The sequence below is a fragment of the Alexandromys fortis genome, unplaced genomic scaffold, assembly GCF_014885135.2.
Source record: "Alexandromys fortis isolate MF-2015 unplaced genomic scaffold, M_Fortis_MF-2015_v1.1 scaffold_36, whole genome shotgun sequence".
Lineage (NCBI taxonomy): Eukaryota > Metazoa > Chordata > Mammalia > Rodentia > Cricetidae > Alexandromys > Alexandromys fortis.
The window spans coordinates 9,943,956-9,965,585 of NW_026067915.1; the positions used below are offsets into that span (position 1 = coordinate 9,943,956).

Here is a 21,630-nt window from a genome sequence, read left to right on the forward strand (position 1 = left end):
GCACGCAGGAGGCAGATGCAGGTGGATCTCTGAGTTCGAGGCCAGCCTGGTCTATAGCATGAGTTCCAGAACAGTCAGGGCTACACAGGGAAACCCTGTCTCAGAAAAACAAATAAACAAAAGGGAAGAAAGGTCAGGCATGGTGGTGGATACATATAATCCCAACACATGGAAGACTGAGAGAGGAGGATCAAAAATTCCAGGCCACTTTGGGCACCCTCTTCCAAACAAAAAGTTTTAAAAGATTCTATGTTGACACGTGTGTGGGTGCCCACAGAGACCAGAAGAGGGCGTTAGATCCCCTGAAGCTGGAGTTACAGGAGGCTGTGGGGTGCCCAAAGTAGATGCTGGGAACAGAACTCTGATCCTTGGCAAGAGCAGCGAGTGCTTTAACCACTGAACCATCTCTCCGGCCTTTTATCCCCCCCTTTCCTTTTTCTGTTTTAAGCCTGTGACTCGTTGTGAATTTGATTTTCGGCATGGACATCCAACAAGTCTATCACTGTATGTTCTTCAACACATTGCATTGAGCCCTTAAAAGGGAAACCAGCTGATGGCATACATGCTGATCTATTTCGGATTCACTGTGATGGTCTAGTGACCCATTTCAGTAATAAATCTATTTGCCTCTTTATCAAGGCTGGTCAGAGGTGATCCTTTTGATTGTTTGATTTTCAAGACAAGGTTTCTCTGTGTAGACCTGGCTGTCCTAAAGCTCACTCTATAGACCAGGCTGGCCTTGAACTCACAGAGATCCTTTGCCTCCTGAGTGCAGGGATTAAAGGTTTGTACCACCACACCTGGCCCTATAAAGGTGATCTTAATGTCAAGCAGATTCGCAGTTTCAAAGTTGGGTTTCTTTTCTAAATTTTATTTTTAATATTTATTTATTTTATGTGTATGTGGAATGCTTGAGTATATGAGCACAAGCTGTTGGATTTCCTGGAACTGGAGTTACAGATAATTGGGAACCAAACCTGGATCCTCTGCAAGAGCAGTAAATGTTCTTAACTGCAGCTATCTCTCCAGCCCCTTGAGTGTGTGTGTGCACAAATGTGCTGATGCCTGGAAAAGGGCATCTGATTCTCTGGAACTAGAATTACACGAGGTTGTGAGCTCCCTGATGTGGGTGCTGGGAAATGAACTTCAGTCCTCTGGAAAACCGCAGGAGCTCCTAACTGCTGAGCAACCTCTCCAGTCCCCAGCTATGTGACTCTTAAGGTCTTCTGGGACACCTTAATGTTACTTCATTATGTGAATCTGAGCTGTCTCAGTCCCTAAAGGAGAGCATTTACAGGTCAGGAGTGATGGTCCATGCCTTTAGTTCCAGCACTCAAGAGGCAGAGGCAGGTGGATCTCTGTGAGTTCGAGGCCAGCCTGGTCTACAGAGAGAGTTCCAGGACAGCCAGGGCTGTTGCATAGAGAAAGCCTGTCTTGAAAAAAAAAAAAAACAACAACCACAAAGAAGTGAGTTTATTGAAGGGTTCCTCTTCTTGGTTAGGTCTTGAAACCCAAGGTTTTCTTCTTTGACCTTAAGAGCCTGGCAGATAGTAGAGGCTTCTCACCCACAGTTTTGTTCCCCCGTGCAATGCAGTATTGCGTTTGATGAAGGCCTTCAAGGGAAGGGGACCTCCGTCAAGTCAGAGTTCAGGTTCCACCTGCCCGCCTCCTCTCTGGAACCCTGTCTCCCGGAGTCTGACCTTCCACAGCTCACCCTTGGCACTTGTTTTGATCTCTTCTGCAGCCGCCCAGCCACCCAATCTCCTTACACTGGGTTCAGCAGCCTTCCTAGTCACAGCCAGATGCCTGCAGGCCGAAATCAGATGAAGAATTTTGGCTTCCACTCCGCTTCCTTTTCATGCTCTGTCCACTCAGGTCCTAGTTAGCCAGGCAGCTCTCAGAAGAGATCATAAAGATTAAGTTTTGAAAATCTGATTTCCATTTTAATCTGTTTTCATAGAAGCATGCATTCTCCACAAACCACACCATCGTATCCAGCAAAGGAAGTCTGGATCCCTGCTTTCAACCATGTCTGTACCCTGCTTCCTCTCACGTTACCGCCTGCTAACAGTTAATGTGGATTAAAGCTAACCCCTTGTCTCCTTAACATCTGTATTTTGATTTTTTAATTAAAATTTTAGTTGTTTATGAGCGTGTGTCTGCATGTGTGCATATGTTAGGTGTGAACTGGTGTCCAAGGAAGACAGAAGAGGGTGTTAGATCACCTGGAGGCAGAGTCACAGGCTAGCCCTGTATTTTGATGTTAAGAGGCAAATCAGCTGTTGAGAGCACTTGATCTTTCAGAAGACCCAGGACTGACTCAGCACTCACATGGCTGCTCACCACTCCTATCGTATGGGATCTGATGCCCTCTTTTGCTCTCCATAGGTAGGCACACGGGTGCTACATAGACAAACATGCTAGGACAACGGACACACATGCAAGGGAAACACTCGTGTACATAAAATCAAAAGAGGGGTAGTTTTTTTGGCTGTTATTGTTTTCTTTTTCAGAGGCATCTCGAGCTGCAGAGATGCTTCTGCACTTAGGGGACCTCACCACTCTACCAAAGGAGCCAAGTTCAGTTCCCAGCACCTACATCAGGCAGCTTACAACTGCCTGTAACTCCAGCCCCAAGGGATCCAATGCCCTCTTCTGGCCTCCATGGGGACCTGCACACAAAGACATATACATAAAATGTTTCAATGATAATAGTAATAAAATACATTTTTTAAAAAGAGAAAGCTCTAGCCGGGTGGTGGTGGCGCACGCCTTTAAGCCCAGCACTCAGGAGGCAGAGGCAGGCGGATCTCTGTGAATTCGAGGCCAGCCTGGTCTACAAGAGCTAGTTCCAGGACAGGAACCAAAAAGGTACAGAGAAACCCTGTCTCGAAAATCAAAATAAATAAATAAATAAATAAATAAATAAATAGAGAAAGCTCCAACTTTACATGTTTTAAAGCAGAATTCTCTCTGGCCCCACAGATCATTTTCCCATGTTCCTCCTCATAGCCAAATACCACCCACATCTGTTCCCTTCCTCTGGCCAAAAATCTCATTTTCTTTGCTTGTGACACTGACTCCCTTCGTCTTCCTCGACATCCTTCTTACAATCCCCCATCCAGCTCAGGCCTTCATGCTGTTTTATTTGTCCTCCTTATGCTTAATAGCACCTGTGATTAGACTGTAAATAAATTATTAAGTACATTTATTTATCTGTTTATTATGTTTCCTTTTATGCAACACAATTTCCGTAATGAAAGGAGTCTGCCTCTGACTCATAGATGAATCAACATAGTCCAGACCTGTCTCTGGCGCATGTGATCTAATTATGACCTGATGGACGAGGGACTGGATTAATCAATCCTAAACTGATGAGAACAGAAGCATGCTGGACACCATGGTTACTAAAGACCGCGGCTGACCCAGAGGAGCTCTGCTCAAGGTAAGGGCGAGGACAGATTGAACTGGAGCGCGATTCTCCCCCGAAGAACAAAGGAAAGATTTCCCTACTGTTCTTTAGATAAGAAAATTAAGTTCTTCATGTCTCAGAATGGTGTTTATTCCTTTAAATATTCTGTCCACTCAAATTCTAGTTGTCTAATTACTTCTCTGAAGATGTCATTCAGATTTACTTGAAATCTTATTATACAGTATGTATAAACCTATTACACGTCTATATGAATTTATTCTTTTCTATTAAATGTCTTCTTAATACGAAATAACCACTATATTATAAAATGTTTCATTGCATAAGTAGAGACATAATCTGATGAGCTATACCTGGGCCCCGTCTCCCCGTTCCTGTGGATGACCAGGAGCCCTGACCGGTAAAAGTCTGGCTCCCAATTGTAAAACTGCAAGCTCGTTCATAAAGAAAACTTCTTTTTCCATCGTATAAAACCAATTAACAGATGCAGATGGTGACCTAATTACCAAGTGAATTTAGGATAAACAAATGGCCTTGTCAAACTCTCTTACTGGAGGACTGATGAAGGCCTAATCACCAGGCAGGGCTCCAAAGAGCATCTGTGTGATAGGTGGTGCTTGCGTGGCCGCGTAGAAGGATGAGCTCAGCCTGCGTCTTCCCGGGCTTGGCGCCGTATTCTGGCTTAAGGCTTACTAAAGTTTTCTTTCTGGCTTATCTTTGTAAAGGTTTCTGGGTGGAGAAAATGGCTTGTTTTAAGCTGAGAGCCGGTGAGAGGGTTTGGTAAGTAAAGGCATTTGTTGCAGAGCCTGAGGACCTGGGTTCAGTCCCTGAGACCCTCGTGGCAGGAGGAGGGAATGAACACCTTCAGGTTGTCCTCTGATTTTACACACGTGCACTCCCACATGCAAACAATAAATAAATAAACGTGGGGCAGGAGAGGTGGCTCAGTGGTTAAGAGCACCGGCTGTTCTTCCAGAGAGGTTCTGAGTTCAATTCCCAGCAACCACAGGGCTCACAACCATCTACAAAGAGCTCTGGTGCCCTCTTCTGGAGTGCAGGCATACATGCAGGCAGAATGTTATAGGCATAATAAATAAAATCTTTAAAAACTAAAAACAGGGAGCTGGAGAAATAGCTCAGCAATTGGGAGCCCTGACTGCTCTTCCAGAGGTCCTGAGTTCAAGTCCCAGTACCCACATGGTGGCACACAACCATCTGTAATGGCATATGATGCCCTCTTGTGGCCTGCAAGTGTATGTGCAGACCAAGCACTCATCCGTAAATAAATAAATCTTTAAAAGAAAAGAAAAAAATCCCAGACAGAGTGGGGAAGGGGAAGAGAAGGTGGCTGCTACCTATCTTGGAATAAACCTAACTAAGGAAGTAAAAGATCCCTACAATTAAAAGTTAAAACACTGAGGAAATTGAGGAAGACAGTAGAAGGCTGAAAGATCTCCCATCTTACGATAGGAAAATTAATATTGTAAAAATAATTATCTTTTGAAAAAATAAAACAAATAAATAAATAAATGTAAAAATATTTATCTGGGCACCTGCCTATAATTCCCCACCTGTGGGGCTGAAGCAGAAAGATGTTTGAGGCCAGCCTCTACATCCCCGATTCTGTCTCAGAAGACCCGACAAAGCTGTATTTCCCAATACTGACCAAAATAGGGACAATTATTTTTCTTGAGGACAAAATTAATATTAAGTACACTCATCCGGCAGAAACAAAAATGAAATAACAACCAGAGATCCATGTTCATAAATTGGAATGGTTTGGCTGTATTTTTTTTAACCATCTCATGAGGATAAAAAGATAGAACTACAGAATTAAATAAATGCACTCAGTAGAATGTGATAAAATATTTTAAAAATGTATTGATGTACAATTCTGCACAGGCTGCTCCTGCCTTTTTTTTTCCTGAAAAGATCTGCTTTTTTTTTTCAAATAAACATGTCCAAATTATTTCATGTGTGTGCGTATGACGTTTGTATGGGGAAGGCAGTCCCAGCGTGTGTGTGCGTATGACATTTGTGTGGGGAAGGCAGTCCCAGCGTGTGTGGCAGTCAGAGGACAAGTGTGGGGTCAGTTCTCTCCTTCCTCTGTGAGTTCCGGGGCTGGACTCAGGTTGTTGGGCCTGTGCAGCAGGCAGCACCCTCGCCCACTAAGCCACCTTGTCAGTCCCACATAAAAATATTGTAATAAGCCCACAATGTTACACAGGAGGCTTCCTGTGGCAGCTACCAAAAAGCTTCATAAAGGGGGTCGACCCTTTGTTATTTGAAGGGCAGATATGAAAATTAGCAAAGCGTTGATTATAGGCAAAAGATACAAATTAAAGTTTTTTCCAAGTGAGAGGAAGAAAAATACTCGGCAGAGGTTGTAAAATGGTTGCAAGCATCCATGCCTCTTTTTAAGCATTCCTCTGATTTTGTGTGCGTTCATGTTTGAGCACGTGTGTGTGTGTGTGTGTAGTATGGAGGCCAGAGGACAACCTCAGGGTGTTACTCAGGTACTGTCTACATCATTTGTTGTTGTGGTTTTTGGTTTTTGAGCCAGGGTTTCTCTGTGTAGCCCTGGCTGTCCTGTAACTCACTTTGTTGACCAGGCTGGCCTTGAACTCCCAGAGATCCACCTGCCTCTATCTCCCAAATGCTAGGGTTAAAGGTGTGTGCCACCACAAGCAGCTTCTACCTTATTTTGGGACAATCTCTCATTAGTTGGGAGCTCAATGATTGGGCTAAGCCATCTGCCTTGTGAGCATCGAGCAACCACGCATCTCCAGTGTGGAATTACAATAAAGTGCCTAAAAAAGGCCTGGCCTTTTTAGGAGAGGGGCCCCGCTTTACAATAAGACCCTGTAGCTCCTCCCATCCAAATTATGCCTGTTCCTCCTTCCTCCTCACTTCTGACTCCCTGTGCCCCACACACTCTCCTTTCTGGTGCTAGTGACTGAACCCCAAGATTTAACCATGCCAAATATTCCACTCCATTACTGAACTGTACCCCAGTCCATCTATGTCTTCAGTCAGGTTTGTCGCTGTGACTTTCCCTTGGCTAACACAAAGCAGCAAACGGCAGAGTCTATGCCTCAAGAGGCTAGGCCGGCTTCTTGTCTCTGGAGACTGTGCCCAGGCTAGTCTGACGACAGAGACCCGTGGCCCTACTCACCACCATCCTCCATACACACAAGGGCCACCATTCAGATGAGTAGTCCCTGAGTGACCTGCCACCTGGTGGCCGATACATGCATTAAGCCCAGCTGAGATGGAGCTAAATCAGAAACAGGTCCAGTCAGCTGAGCCAGGGTCAAAGCACCAACCCACGTGAGCCAAACGGTTTCTTTAAAGTTGTGAGGTTTTGCAAGGTGGTTTGCATGCAGTCATACATAAGTGATAAATTATCTCAAAATGAGTCAGTCTCTGTTTTTGTTTTTAAGATTCATCTGTTGTGTTTACAGTGTTCTGCCTGCATGTATGCCTGCATGGCCAAAGGAAGGCACCAGATTTTATTACAAGTGGTTGTGAGCCATCATGTGGTTGCTGGGAATTTAACTCAGGTTCTCTGGAAGAGCAATCAGTGCTTTTAACCTCCGAGCCATCTCTCTAGCCCTCAATCTCTGTTTCTGACAAAGGCTGGACTTGAACTTGCTAAGTAGACAAGGGTAACCTCGAGTTCCTGAAACTCCTTGCTTTCACCTTCCAACTGCTGGGATTGCAGGCATGAGCCACCTACGACATCTGTCTAGCAAACGCTGTCAAAGTTGATATGCCCTTTTCATAACTTTTGTGTTCACATTTACCTTTTTTTGTAAACTTTATGTATGAGTGCTCTATCTGCTGGTATGCCTTCATGCCAGAAGAGGGTATCGGATCCCACTGTTGATGGTTGTGAGACACCATGTGATTGCTGGGACTTGAACTCAGGTCCTCTGGAAGAGCAATCAGTTCTCTTAACCATTGAACTATCTCTCCAGCCCTTCACCATGATTTTGAAAGAACTGTGCTTCAAAAATATATTCTGCTTATGTGGAATGTGGAAACCCTGCTGAGAGTTTATAGAGTCATAATTAAGGAAAAGAAAAAAGAACAGGGACTGGAGAGATGGCTCAGCAGTTAAGAGCACTGGCTGCTCTTCCAGAGGTCTGAGTTCAGTCCCAGCAACTACATGGTGGCTCACAACCACCTGTAATAAAATCTGGTGCCAACTTCTGGCGTTCAAGCATACATGCAGACAGAATATTGTATGTATAATAAATAAATAAGTCTTTAAAAAAAAGAATACTGGCTCAGTGTCAAGTTTTTGCTGTGCAGGCAAAAGGACCTTGGTAACCAGCACACAGGAGGGAAGAGAAGCGTGCGTGTTCCAGCACTGAGGAGAAAGGTCCCTGGCCAGTCAGAAAACCAGTCTAACTGGATCAGATTGGTGAGCTCCAAGTTTAGTGAGACGCCATGTCAAAGGTAAGGCAGGGAATTGACTAAAGAAGAGGCTCCATATTGATCTCTGACTTCTTCATGTACACGCATACATGACACACAGGTGCATATGAAAACACACAAAAAAGAAGGAAAAAAGCTATGCTGACTAGATTATAAAAATAAATACAAGCCGGGCGTTGGTGGCGCACGCCTTTAATCCCAGCACTCGGGAGGCAGAGGCAGGCGGATCTCTGTGAGTTCGAGACCAGCCTGGTCTACAGAGCTAGTTCCAGGACAGGCTCCAAAGCTGCAGAGAAACCCGTCTCGAAAAAAAAAAAAAAGAAAAAGAAAAGAAAAATAAATACAAGCTCACAAAATTACAGCACGCTTACATTGTATCTAAGGCATAATTACTAGAACCCAAGAGGGAATTTGATGCTTCTCTTGTGGTCCCCCACATGGGGTCATGTGGACCTTACTGAACTACTACCTAAATTAGCATTCAGTATCCATTATCCTAGCCACATCTGTCCCCAAAGCAACCCAGAATGGACTCTTAAAGTGAGTGGAGCATCCTTGAGGGGGCTCTGCCATCTACTGTGTCTTCAGGTGAGGGCAGGAGAGCTACTAAGAAACTGGGTTCCCTGGGTACCAGCGAGATGATGGAATTCTATCTAACATGGGTCTAGAGGTAACACTTCACTGTCAGAAGCAAGAGAGGTACAGTTGCTGAAGCCAGAAACAAGGCTATCTTTGCAACTTGGGGGCCTTGAGCTACCAGGTTTTATGTCGGTGGCAAGCAGGCCTTGCTGGTCCTGGGAATAACGCCACACAGATGATGATGATAACGACTTTATGATCTACAGACAGAAGCAACAAAGAACAGGCGTGCAGAACACGCACGTCAGCCATCAAGCAGAAAATTACATTCCTCGGTCGTACACACAGAGCCCATTGTCTGGATGTTCTTGAGAATGGACCTTTGCAAGTATAGAGAACATCTATCACCTAGTCTTTGCCTAGCAGGACCTATGGGACTTTCCACTGGAGAAGGGAATAATCCTAGCTCTATTGAGTGCAGTGAGATATAGACAATGAGCTCCCTCTGATGCCATGGTGATAAAAAATGTCAGCTATAACTTTCATAAGCAACTGGGAAACACTGAGTGCATCTTACGTAGGCCGTGGTCCTGTGAGCTTACTCCATCATCACTTTCCTGGTCTGTGATATAAACTTATGACAGATGTGTAGGGCAGGTGGCAGATAAATAGTAAAGTCAAGTCAAGTAAAATTCATTCTGGTGAGTAGGCCACATATTGCCTCGAAGGATCAAAGCTTTATAAAGCAGTCATGCTTCATTCGGGCAAAACTGTAGCCTTGAATAGAGGGGTCCACTAGGCCCATTGCATCCTGTGTCTGACTGTTGCAAAAACCGACACACATCACAGCAGGGGAGAAGGCAGCTAGCACAGTCTGACCCCTGGCTGTTCCCTGGTGGCCCTGTGCACGTGTATTAGCTTCAGGCATGGGTGGGCAGCTTCACCACTAGTTACTTATGGGAAGAGTGTGTTCTTTTCCACCTGATCAGAAGAGAAGGTCAGAAACAATTTCCATTTTCTTAGGAAAGAAAGCCACTCATGTTGATCCTTCTACAGCTCTGGTCATTTCGTTCTGTGGCATGTCACAGTATAACTCGGAGGGATCTCAACTTTGACCCTCTGTACTGAAAACAACGTGTTAGTCAGATACCACAGACAGAATGTAGAGAGCTCTCTGGTGATCTGGTCAAGACAAATGGGTAGCAAAAGGCATTAGAAGAATTTAAATACTTCCTTTCACTTTTAAGATATTATTAGAGGCTGTCGAGATGATAAAGACACTTGCCACCAAGCCCGATGACAAAACATTTGCTCTATCTTAGCGAACATTGATGGGGGGACCTTTATTTACTTCTCCTTGTCAACTCCATTATACACTTTTAAAAATATTTTATTAATAAAAAAAAATATTTTATTAAGCCGGGTGGTGGTGGCACACACCTTTAATCCCAGCACTCTGGAGGCAGAGGCCAGCCTAGTCTACAGAGCAAGTTCTAAGACAACTAGGACCATAACACAGAGAAACCCTGTATCAAAAAACAAAAACAAAACAAAATGGAAAAATACTTAACATACATTTCAGCAGACAGGAGATAAAGTAGGTAGGTTCCCAGCACCCACAGTGGACAGCTCCCAGCTACCTGCACCTCCAGTTCCAGGAGAGCCAATGCTACCTGCACCTCCAGTTCCAGGATCCAATGCTACCTGCACCTCCAGTTCCAGGATCCAATGCTACCTGCACCTCCAGTTCCAGGATCCAATGCTACCTGCACCTCCAGTTCCAGAAGATCCAATGCTCTCTTCTTCTCTTCGTGGGCACATTCATTCATGTGAACACCCCCCCCCCATACACAAATACTTAAAAATAATAAGTGAACCTAAAAAAAAAATAAACAACTCAATGAGATATCACTAATCCTAGTCACTTTTTCTGTCACTATGATCAAATACCCTGTCATAAGCAACCTGAAGAAGTGTGCATTCTGCCTCGCGGTTCCAGGCACAGCCCATCACAGGGGGGATGTGAACAGTTTATCTAATTATACTCTATCAATAAAAATTCAGGAGCAGTTATCGGGTGAGACCCTGAATGATCAGAGACGCTGTGGAGAAGTGACCAGTGACCTCCTCCCTCTCTCCTTCCTCAATCCAAAAAAGGCCAAGAATCTTTCTAAACTATCCTTACTACTTCCTGCGTCTCTCTATATACCCTTGGCGCTCCAAAATCTCTATGGCTAATTTCAGTCAGCTAGTAGCTAACTCTGCCCTCTGATTCAAAGTGAACTTTATTGGCAACCTCAGGAGTGTCAGAGTGCGGTCAAAACATGCCGCAGCAGAGAAGTCATGGCAGTGGGAGCTCAATGCATCTATGATGTCTGCAGTCAGGAAGCAGAAAGAGATGAACGCTGGTGCTCAGCCTATTTCTTTTTATTCAGTAGGATTCTGGGAAATTGTGGCAATGGCTAAGAATAATGATTGGGAGCGTCTTATCCCCAAGAGTAGGAACAATGTAGTTGTATCCGATACGTTTCTATCGCTGTGACAGACACCATGACCAAAGCTGTGTAGAGAGAAGGAGCTTGTTTGGGCTTACGATTCCAGAGGGACAAAAGTATGTCATTGAAGGGTAACAGCAGTCATGGAAGCCTGGGCACCAAGCCCAAGGGCTCATGTCTGGAGCCATCAGCAGGAGGCAGAGAAAATAAAGAACTGGGATTGGCATGCGGCTTTGAAATCTCGCAGGATACCCACAGTGACATACTTCCTCCATCAAGACCACACATTCTAAACCTACACAAAAAGCACCACTATCTGGGGACCAATTATTCAAACAGCTGACCCTTTGGGGGACATTCTCATTCCAACACCACAGTAAGCAACAAAGCCTCTCGGGGTTCTGTTTCTAAGACGTCAATTTAGAATTTTTCCTGCGGGTTCTTGGTGACTCTCCCAAATGAAACTGACGACGAGAGATAGATGATAGACAAATGGTGAAGAGAGATGATGGCTATTCTTTCCTGTGATTGACTAGAACCTGGCTACCTGTGAGTATGGAGGTCCCCAATGCCTCTGTTATTTAAGCCTGAAGAGAGATGATGGCTATTCTTTCCTGTGATTGACTAGAACCTGGCTACCTGTGAGTATGGAGGTCCCCAATGCCTCTGTTATTTAAGCCTCACGTCAAATGAGTGACTTGGATTAGATAACACTGGAGCAGTTTTCCAGGTCTGATTTTCTTGATACTTTTTGTTTGTTTGTTTGTTTTTTGAGACAGGGTTTTTCTGTGTAGCCCTGGCTGTGCTGGAACTCACTCTGTAGTGCAGGCTGTAGCTTGAAGTTTCTGTCCCACCAGGTCTGCAGCCATTCAGTCCCACACAGAGGCTTATATTATAAACTGTTTGGTCTCTTAGCTCAGGTTATTAACTAGCTCTTACAACTTAAATTAATCCATAATTCTTATCTGTGTTTAACCACATGGCTTTGTACCTTTTCTCAGTGAGACATTCTCTTCTTGCTTCCTCTGCATCAGGCTGGTGTCTGCATCTCTCTGCCTTCCCAGAATTCTCCTAGTCTGGTTGCTCCACCTATACTTCATGCCTTGCTACTGACCAATCAGCATTTTATTAAATCAGTATGAGTAACAAATCTTTACAGTGTACAAGAGCATTCTCCCACAGAGCGGTGGTGGCGCACGCCTTTAATCCCAGCACTCAGGAGGCAGAGGCAGGCGGATCTCTGGGAGTTCGAGGACAGCCTGGTCTACAAGAGCTAGTTCCGGGACAGGCACCAAAGCTACAGAGAAACCCTGTCTCGAAAAACCAAAAANAAAAAAAAAAAAAAAAAAAAAAAAAAAAAAAAAAAAAAAAAAGAGCATTCTCCTGCAGCACCAGGCTGGTAGTCCAGGCTGGCATTGAACTCAAAGATCTGCCTGCCTCTGCCTTCTAAATGCTGGGATTAAAGGGATGTGCCATCAAACTCCAGCAATTTTCCTGATTCTTGGTAATTATATAACAATATAACTTGCCTCCTCAAAACATTAAATTTGAGCAATACTATTACATCACATAAAATTTTATTTTTAAAAATCTTTGCTGTAATTTATGATGCCATGCCCATTTCAGAACAAAGATTTCCACCAACTCTCTTTGTGCCGCCTTTCTTACGGGTTTATTTGCACTGTATTAAGTTAAGCAAGTTCCTGGTTATCTCATGCCCATGAAAACTGGTCAGGTAGCACTGGATAAGTTTCCTGTAACTGGAGCCCCCGGGGATGCACTGTGCTTCCTCCTTGGCCACCACTGGCCTATTAAGCACACAGATAAAATGGAAATTGATGAGAAGATGCAATGATTTAACTTGAAATTTTTTCATTATTACATTTATTTATTTTGGAAGAGGGGTTTGGATGTGTGTGCCATAGTGCACTTGAGGAGGTCAGGGAACAATCTTTGGGACTCAGTTCTCTTCTTCCACCATGGTAGATACTTCTCCTAGGTATTGAACTCAGGTTGTCAGGCTTGGTATCAAGTGTCTTTATCCAGTAATCCAATCTTGCTGGACTTAGGTTGTGTGTGTGTGTATGTGTGTGTGTGTGTGTGTGTGTGTGTGTGTAGAGATTGTATGTGTTTTTGGGGGTGGGAGGCCAAATGACAACTTTGAGGATTCGATTCTCTCTTTCTGCCTTTTTGTGGATTTTGGACATTGAACTCAAGTCACCATGCTTACAAATACCTTCACCCTCTGAGCCATCATGACAGCCCAGGGCTCACTTAAAAAAAAAAAAGATGATGATGATTTGTTTGTTTGTTTTTCAAGTCAGGGTTGCACTGTGTTGCCCTGACAGTTCTGGAACTTCCTCTGTAGACCAGGTTGGCCTTGAACTCACAAAGATACTCCTGCTTCTACCTCCCAAGTGCTGGGATTAAAGGCATGCACCATCACCGCCAGCCTATTTTTATCTTATGAGATTTGTTCACATGTATGTGTATGTACCACATGTGTGCCAGGTGTTCATAGAGCCAGAGGAGAGCATAGGATGCCCTGGAACTAGAGTTATGAAGGGTTGTGAGCCACCATAGGGGTGCTGGGAACTAAATCCAGGTCCTCTGCAAGAGCAATGAGTGCTCTTCAAACCTGAGCCCTCTTTCCAGCTCCCAAATCCTACACTAGGGAAAGCAGATTCTGGGATCTGGCTGCCCAGCCAGACAATCTACCTGGCAAGCTCCAGGCTAGTGAAGACGTTGTCTCCAAATACAAGATGGAGGTGGGTGGGGCAGGGTGGGTGAAGGGACTGGTCATTGATTAAGAATACTTGCTACTCTTGCAGAGGACCTGGGTTGGTGCCCAGCACCCACATGGCAGCTCACATCAGGCTGTAACTCAGCTCCAGGAAACCCAGTGCCCTGTTTTTACATCCATGTATACTGTTGCCTTTAAGTGAATACACACATGCAGGCAAAACACTCATATATGTAAAATAAAAAACCATAAATCTTCAAAACAAGATGGATAGTATCTGAGGAATAACACTGAGGTATCCATTTGTACACCTGCCCATGTGTGTGTACCTACCCACACACATGCATCCACACACATCCACACATGTGTATACACAAAGATTCTATTAGGCAATTTTAGAAATATTGTTAATGCTTCAATAAGGAAAACATACAAGCTCCAGGGCAGGTGGGGCTGCACCAGACCCTCCCTCAAAATCTCCTCCCCCAAAAGATGAATATGTAGCATGAGTTCTAATAAGTCTTAATAATAAAAGACGGGAGTCAGATATAGGGGGAAATGCTGAGAGATCAGAGAGACAAAGGAGCCAAACCACTGCCTCCTTACCTGCTCAACTTCCCAGACAAAGAGACTGAGTTCCTGTTTCCTTCCACCTTATCACTTCCTCTCTCCATCCAGTCATATCACTTCCTGTCTGTCTGTACCACTAGCTAACCATAGAGACCTCCAGACCTCTATGGTTAGCTAGTGGCTGGCCCTGCCCGCTGATCTTCAGACAAACTTTATTTGTACAAACAAGATGTCACCGTGTGAATATGTTTTGACTCTGGATCAAATAACTAATTACATATGTGTAGATGATAATTAATATGATGTATACTTATCTGAATGTAATTGTTGAGCAAGATATGGTAACTCATACCTTTAATCCCTATCATGGAGAAGGAGGCAGAAGCAGGAGGATAGAATTTTACCTACACAGTGAGACTTGGGTTACAAAGAGACCTTGTCTCAGAAAACTAAAACCAGGGCCAGTTAGGGGTGCTTTCTGCTCTTCCAGAGGACGTAAGTTCAGTTCCTAGCACCCAGTTCCTTCCTCACAACTACCTGTATCTCCGGCTCCAGCGGATCCCATGCCTTCTTCTGGCCGCCACAGAAATCCACAATATCTGGCAGATGAACACATAAGGATAAAATTATCTTTTTGTTTTGTTTCTGGTTTTCCATACAGGATTTCCTTGTGTAGCCTTGGTTGTCCTAGATTTTGCTCTGGAGACCAGGCTGGCCTCTACTCACAGAGATTCGCCTGTCTCTGCCTCTCAAATGATGGGTTTAAAGGCATGTGCACCGCCACTACCTGGCTTAAAATGAACTCAAAATCAATCAATCAATTAGTCAGTCAATCAGTGTGGTGTGGTAGTGTATAGCTATAATCTTAGTACTTAAAAGGTACAGGCAGGAAGATCAGGAGTTCAAGGTTATTTTCAGTATTCTAGGTCAGTCACAGGAGACCCTGTCTCAAAAACAACCAAACAAACAAAAAAAATAAGTATGGGCTATTCCTAAAATGATAGCAAATTTGGCAAGAGGAGTTTCATTTCAAAGTGGCAGTGGACAACAATACGCTCCACCCCCAGGAAGCTAAAATGTGAACTCAGGATTTAGGAAGCATGGAATTTGTCATTTGAACTGTATTTCCTTTTTTTTTTTTTAAAGATGAAGTCTCAATATGTAATATGTAATCTTGTCTGTCTTAGAACTCACAGTATAGACCAGGCTAGCCTTGAACTCACAGAGATCTGCCTACCTCTGTCTCCCAAGTGCTGAGACCAAGGCACGCACCACTACACCCCTGGCTTGTACTTCTTTATACTTTTGAACTTCACAGCTCACTGTCTTCATGCCAGGAACTGTCCTCTGCGACACCTACCTCCTGCCAGTCTTGCTATTTCCTCATCACCTAAAAGCCAGTCAGCCAGCCTCAGAGCAACCACGGGAGCCACAGCAGGTAACGTGAACTACCAATTGGCAACTTTTTTAGAATGAAAGAGTTGTTTTATTATTCACTTTTATTCAGGGAAGTCCTGGGCTAAAATTACCCAACTAGACCATTTGTCTGGGAAGTGTACAGGATGTACGGGATACTGAGTAGCGTGTGCTCTAGCCATCTCTGTAGCGCAGGCGAGTGTTTGCTACCAGCTCTCTGGGTTTCATTTTGGGAATTTCATTGGTCACTAACTATGAACACCAGAGCAATGCATGATCAAAGTTTAAGTGTGGCAGTGAGTGTCTGGGATTCTGTCCCTTTCTTTTCTTACCATCTGTTGACTTACAGGTCACACCCCAGAGGCAACTGCAACTTTAGGTTTTCATTGAAAACCTCTTTGCACTTATTTCTTCATTTCACAAATATTATTAGCCATCTCGGGTATCTTATTAATTTTGGGTTTAAAAATCCAGTTTCTTTCTTTTGTTGTTAAACAGTGATATATATATATATATAATATAGATATAATATATAGTTGTATTTGATAATGTGTAAAAGGTCGTCCTTGGGCACAGCGGCACATTCCTTATTTAGCCATAGGCGGTGTGTCTGGAAGTCTCTTCCCATGTTTGGAGCTGTGTCTGAGCCTTGTCATCATGTTCTCCACAGTTCTTTCCCTCCAGGCTGGCGTGACCTGCTCACTTTACAGTAAACAGGGGTGGAAAACAGGTTTCGGTCTCCTCTTCACTGCTCCAAGTGGGGCTTCAGAGCAAACACTAGGAATTTTCCTCAGAAATGGGCCCCATAAAAATTTACCTTAGCTCCCATGAAGTCTGCTGAAATCACACTACCCTTACTCCGTATGTCACGGCGTTGACGTTACTGTTTCTAGTCCAGCCTGGGAATTCTCACTGTGGATGTGATTTCAGCCCCCTTTCTCCCTTCTGCGGGGCCCGAGGGATGGGGACCCAGTTTTTGTCGCTGTTTTGGAAGGCAGTTCCTGCGGATGCGCTGCAGTGACTGCCTACTGCTACGCAGTGTCCGCGGCACACTGTTCCTAAGGAAGCCACTGATCGGGAAAAACCGCACGCTCCATTAGAACTTCATTGTTCACAGGTTAAAAACCCCATCTTGCGTTAGAACTTCATCGTTCATAGGTTCCCAGCAAGGTGTGTGTGTTTAGTGAGTGGCATACGATCGTCCGTTTGAATGGAAGGAGGCGTCTTGTGCCTCTCAACGCAACAAAAGTTGCTCTACTTCTGGCTACAATCAGACGACAGACGACAGTCTGAACACTAACGGTCTTCAATATCCTTTAGAATTTCTCTTGCCTAACACCACTCCGCCATTCCTTTCAGCCAATCTGACACCAAAAGAGAAACTAGTAGGCTACTCCCCCAGACACCTGTTCTGTCCTCTGAAAATAATGCTGAGAATGGAGTTTTGTTGCTCTTACAGAAGCACTACAGGAAGTGTGTCTAAAACCACAGACATAAAAATATAAGCCTGTGCTCACAAAGAGGCAGGCTTAAGGAATCTGCTCAGATAAATTGCTGGGGAGGCACTGGAAAGCTGACAAAAGAAGACACGGAAATTGGATGCAGACCTGTAATCCCATACTGAGGCAGGGGGATTGTCAGCCTGAAATACAAATGAGTTCAAGGTTAGCCTGGGCTACAAAGTGAGACCCTGTCTCAAAGCAACAATAAACAAAAAGCTGCAGTAATGGCTTGGATGTGATTTGGGGTATATGAAAAAGGGTGAGTGACCAGAAAGACTGACAAAACCAGGCTAAAAAGAGGTTCTATAGACATTTATCGTACGGGGCTACTGAACTATAGTTATGCCAGCTTGCGGAAATATTTCTAAGAACACTGTCATGATTACTGTCCTATAGATAAGAAGAAATGCTATGATCAGGCAGTTCTTATAAGACGAAGCATTTAACTGGAACTTGTGTAAGCTCCCACGCTTATTTACGGGGCCAAGGTCACCTGACCCTGGCCACAAGAAATGAAATCAGATCAGGCTGGAGGGGCCACAGCACAACTGAGGCTGTGACAATTTTATTGAGAGCAATCAGACTTTTTGTACTTTTATCAGAAACAGAATATAATGGCAATTGCCAGGATCAATACTGTTATAGTTGCCAGGATACTATGAAGTTTGCAAGTCACACAGGGTACACAAGATTAATGTTTAATACCCATCACGTTTCCATGCTCCCCTGACTTCCAAGGGAGCACACAGAGAAACACAAAGTGGCCTAAACGCTTCACTGCCTGAGGGAGCGCACTGGTCTCTCGGGACCTGGAAGGCACATTCTGCCCCAGGAACCACAGGCTCTAACCTGAAAAACCTGTGACCCATGCCTCTCAGGACGCTAGGCCAACCCAGCTCCATGGTTCCCCGCAGGCTTGCTTATGAGTTCAGAGATTTAGGCTATTTTCATCACGGCAGGGAGTGTGGGGTAACACAGGTAGACAAGGTTGTAGTAGAGCTCTCTTGTCTGCTGCCAGCCCCAAATGATGACACAGAGACTTATTATTAATTATGAAAACTTGGCCTTTAGCTTATGTTGTTCCAACTAGCTCTTATGACTTAAATTAACCTGCTTCTATTCATCTGCATTCTGCCAGGTGGCTTTTACCTCTTCCATTCTGTGCATCTGACTTGCTCGGCATCTTGCTGGTGTGTCCCTAGATTCTAACCCTATGAGGTCCTCTCTCTGCCCAGAAGTCCCACCTAACCTCTCCTACCTAGTTATTGGCCCTTTGGCTTTTTATTAAACCAATTGCAACAACACGCCTCACACAGTGTAAACAAACATCCCACAACACATGGTACTGGAGACGGAGCTGAGAATTCTACACTGGGCTCCTCAGGCAGCAGGAAGAGAGCAACATCGGGCCTGACTTGGGCTTTTGAACCCTCAAAGCCCACCCCCAGTGACACATGTCCTCAAAACAAAAACAAAAACACCTACTCCAGGGGGCTGGAGAGATGGCTCAGTGGTTAAGAGCATTGCCTGTTCTTCCAAAGGTCCTGAGTTCAATTCCCAGCAACCACATGGTGGCTCACAACCATCTGTAAAGAGATCTGGTGCCCTCTTCTGGCCTGCAGACATGCACACAGAGAGAATATTGTATGCATAATAAATAAATAAATAAATATTAAAAAAAAACACCTACTCCAACAGGGCCACACCTCTTAATCCTCCTCAAGTATTGCTAATCCCTGATGACTAAACATTCAGATATATGAGCCTTTGGGGCCATTCTTATTTAAACCACTGTAACAGAGCCCCAGGCTTAGGGGACCCTGAGATCTTAGCACAACTGACTCCATGATGGAAGTACTGTTTAGGCTGTAAACTCAGCACGTAGAGAGTATGACCTGCCAAAACTAAAACAAAGGTCTAATCCATCAAAGTCCATAGCTAAGGGAAAGTCTCTAAAAGTACTATCCTTGCTTTTTAGCTTCTGTGGTTTGGTCCTTTGCAGGGTTCTTGGCAAGCAGTTGGTGAGGGGGGCATCCAGGGTGGTCTGCTTCTCTGACACACGGGCTGTACGACACCGGACGTCCTGGTTCTGTGACTCTAACGCTACCGAGTAGAATGACTTATGAGTCATGTCGCTGCAGTTCCTGTTGCAGCAAGGGTGATTCTGCAGCTGCTTATTAGGATGCAAAAGGCCTCTCTCCCTCGGAGAACAGCTGCTGTTCTCTACAGCAGGACCAGGGGACATGGAGAAGCCCCTCTCCTCCAGGATAGAGCTGATAACATTCCCTGGCGCTGTCTTTACCCCTGGGGTTGCTTCAGGCAGGGGTGTCTTCCGCTGCTGAAACCCTGCAAGCTGGAAAGCAAAGCCAGACCTGCCTTCCTTGTTGCTGTCACCCAGTGACTGTACTTCCTCCCACAGGTCTTCCTTCTCTCACCATGAAGGTGACCTTCTCAGCTGCCCTCCTTGTTCTAGCCATCTCAGCGTGGACTTCCTTTGCAGTTGGTGAGTTACATGTTCTTGCTCTGTCCACATTTTCTGCAATCGATTTAACCTATGGAAAAATTAGCGGTGCAAGTGCCATGTAGAGCCATTCATTCGTTCGTTTGCAGTGTTGGAGACTAACCTAGAGCCTGCGCACACTGTCTAAGCGTTGTGCCATGGAGCTACGTCCCCAGTCACCTTTTAGATTTATTTGATCATTCATTCCTCATGGTACTGATGAAGCTGAAATCCAAAGAAAGGAGTCACACAGTGTTGCTAAGTATCAAAACCTGCAGTTGAATCCCAGCCTTTCAAATCCAGAACCACTGACTTTTCCAATACTAGGTTATCAAGAGGACATTCAGCCCTAGGAAGCATTCATTTCTGTGGTTCGTATCTGTACATATCTCAAACCCAAAAAGAGCTTCAGTAGGCTCTAGAGAAGGGAATTCTGATATTCTTCTGGTTAACGATTGACCTTTTAATTTTTAAGATTTATTTATTTATTTATTATGTATACAGTGTTCCGTCTGCATGTATGCCTGCACACCAGAAGAGGGCACCAAATCTCATTACAGATGGTTGTAAGCCACTATGTGGTTGCTGGGAATTGAACTCGGGACCTTTGGAAAAGCAAGCAGTGCTCTTACCTACTGAGCCATCTCTCCAACCCCCCTTAGCAACCTGCTTTTCTCTTAGATGCAAAGTACAGTCTGTTCCTAGTGTTGGGGTGTGATGTGATGTTTCTCATTCTTGTGCACACCAGTGTGTGTGTGTGTGTGTGTGTGTGTGTGTGGTATGTGTCTGTGGTGTGTGTATATATGGTATATATCTGTGGTGTGTGTGTATATGTGGGTATATGTGATATGTGTCTGTGGTGTGTGTATATGTGTAGTAAAAGGATCAGCAGGCTGCGTTCCCACCGCCCTGGCTCCTGGCTAGCTTTACCCAAAATAATTACACGGAAACTGTATTCATTAAACACTGCCTGGCCCATTATATCTAGTCTCTTCTTGGCTAACTCTCACATCTTAATTAACCCATTTCTAATAATCTGTATATCACCACGTGACTATGGCTTACCGGCATGAGTCTAACCTACCTCTGTCTCGGAAAGAAGAGCCACTGCCTTCTTCCTTCCAGAATTCTGTTCTGTCTACTCCACCTACCTAATTTTCTGCCCTATCAAAAGCCAAGGTAGTTTCTTTATTTAACCAATGAAATCAACACAAAACAGAAGACCCTCATATATATGTGTGTATATATGGTATGTGTCTGTGGTGTGTGTGAGGTATATATGTGTATATTTGCTGGGGTATTGTATGGTGTGATCTATAAATGTGTTGGTTTGCGTATGTGGTGGTACCAGAGTTGTGTGTGGTGTGTTTCTCCATCTGTATGAATGGAGGTGGTGGTGATGACGGCATGTGTGCAAAGGTGTCTGAGTGTACATGTGAGAGCATGATTGTGTTAGGATGTGTGGATGTGAGGTTTGGGGGTGTGTTAGGGCATATGCATGTGTTTGTGGGTGGCCCTCTACCACCCTGTTTTCCTGGATATTTCTCCTGAACCACGACACCTATTCATAGCCTAGCCAGCCCATTCTCTCTCAGCTGCACAGAGAGACTGCAGCCTGGAGCTCACGCCTGTGCTCTAGGAAGAGCCACCAGGAACCAGGAAGGAGAATGGGGCTGAGGCCTCTGGTCCCTTCTATCTGCAGCTCTTTATCCCCTGCCCCACAAGATCCAGTGTCAATCTGTGCTCAGTAAGTGTGCAACCGTGGCTGGAGGTCACTAATCTTCTGTGCTCAGTAAGTGTGCAACCGTGGCTGGAGGGCACTAATCTTCTGTGCTCAGTAAGTGTGCAACCGTGGCTGGAGGGCACTAATCTTCTGTGCTCAGTAAGTGTGCAACCATGGCTGGAGGGCACTAATCTTCTGTGCTCAGTAAGTGTGCAACCATGGCTGGAGG

General features: G+C 44.7%; 1 protein-coding gene across 2 annotated transcripts in view; it reads left to right on the forward strand.

The window, feature by feature from the left end:
- The first annotated feature begins 15,451 nt into the window (after window positions 1-15,451).
- The window catches only part of Spink8 (serine peptidase inhibitor Kazal type 8 (putative)), a 16,031-nt gene continuing 9,852 nt past the window's right edge, over window positions 15,452-21,630 (forward strand). Inside the window, exons 1-2 of one of the 2 annotated variants that reach the window (XM_050139470.1) lie at window positions 15,452-15,698; window positions 19,598-19,681. In XM_050139470.1, coding sequence (XP_049995427.1) covers window positions 19,615-19,681 — 67 coding nt within the window. In that variant the 5' untranslated portion in view covers window positions 15,452-15,698; window positions 19,598-19,614. Of the gene's footprint in view, window positions 15,699-19,368; window positions 19,682-21,630 lie in introns of those variants that run through there. The other variant, XM_050139471.1, reaches the window with a different exon arrangement.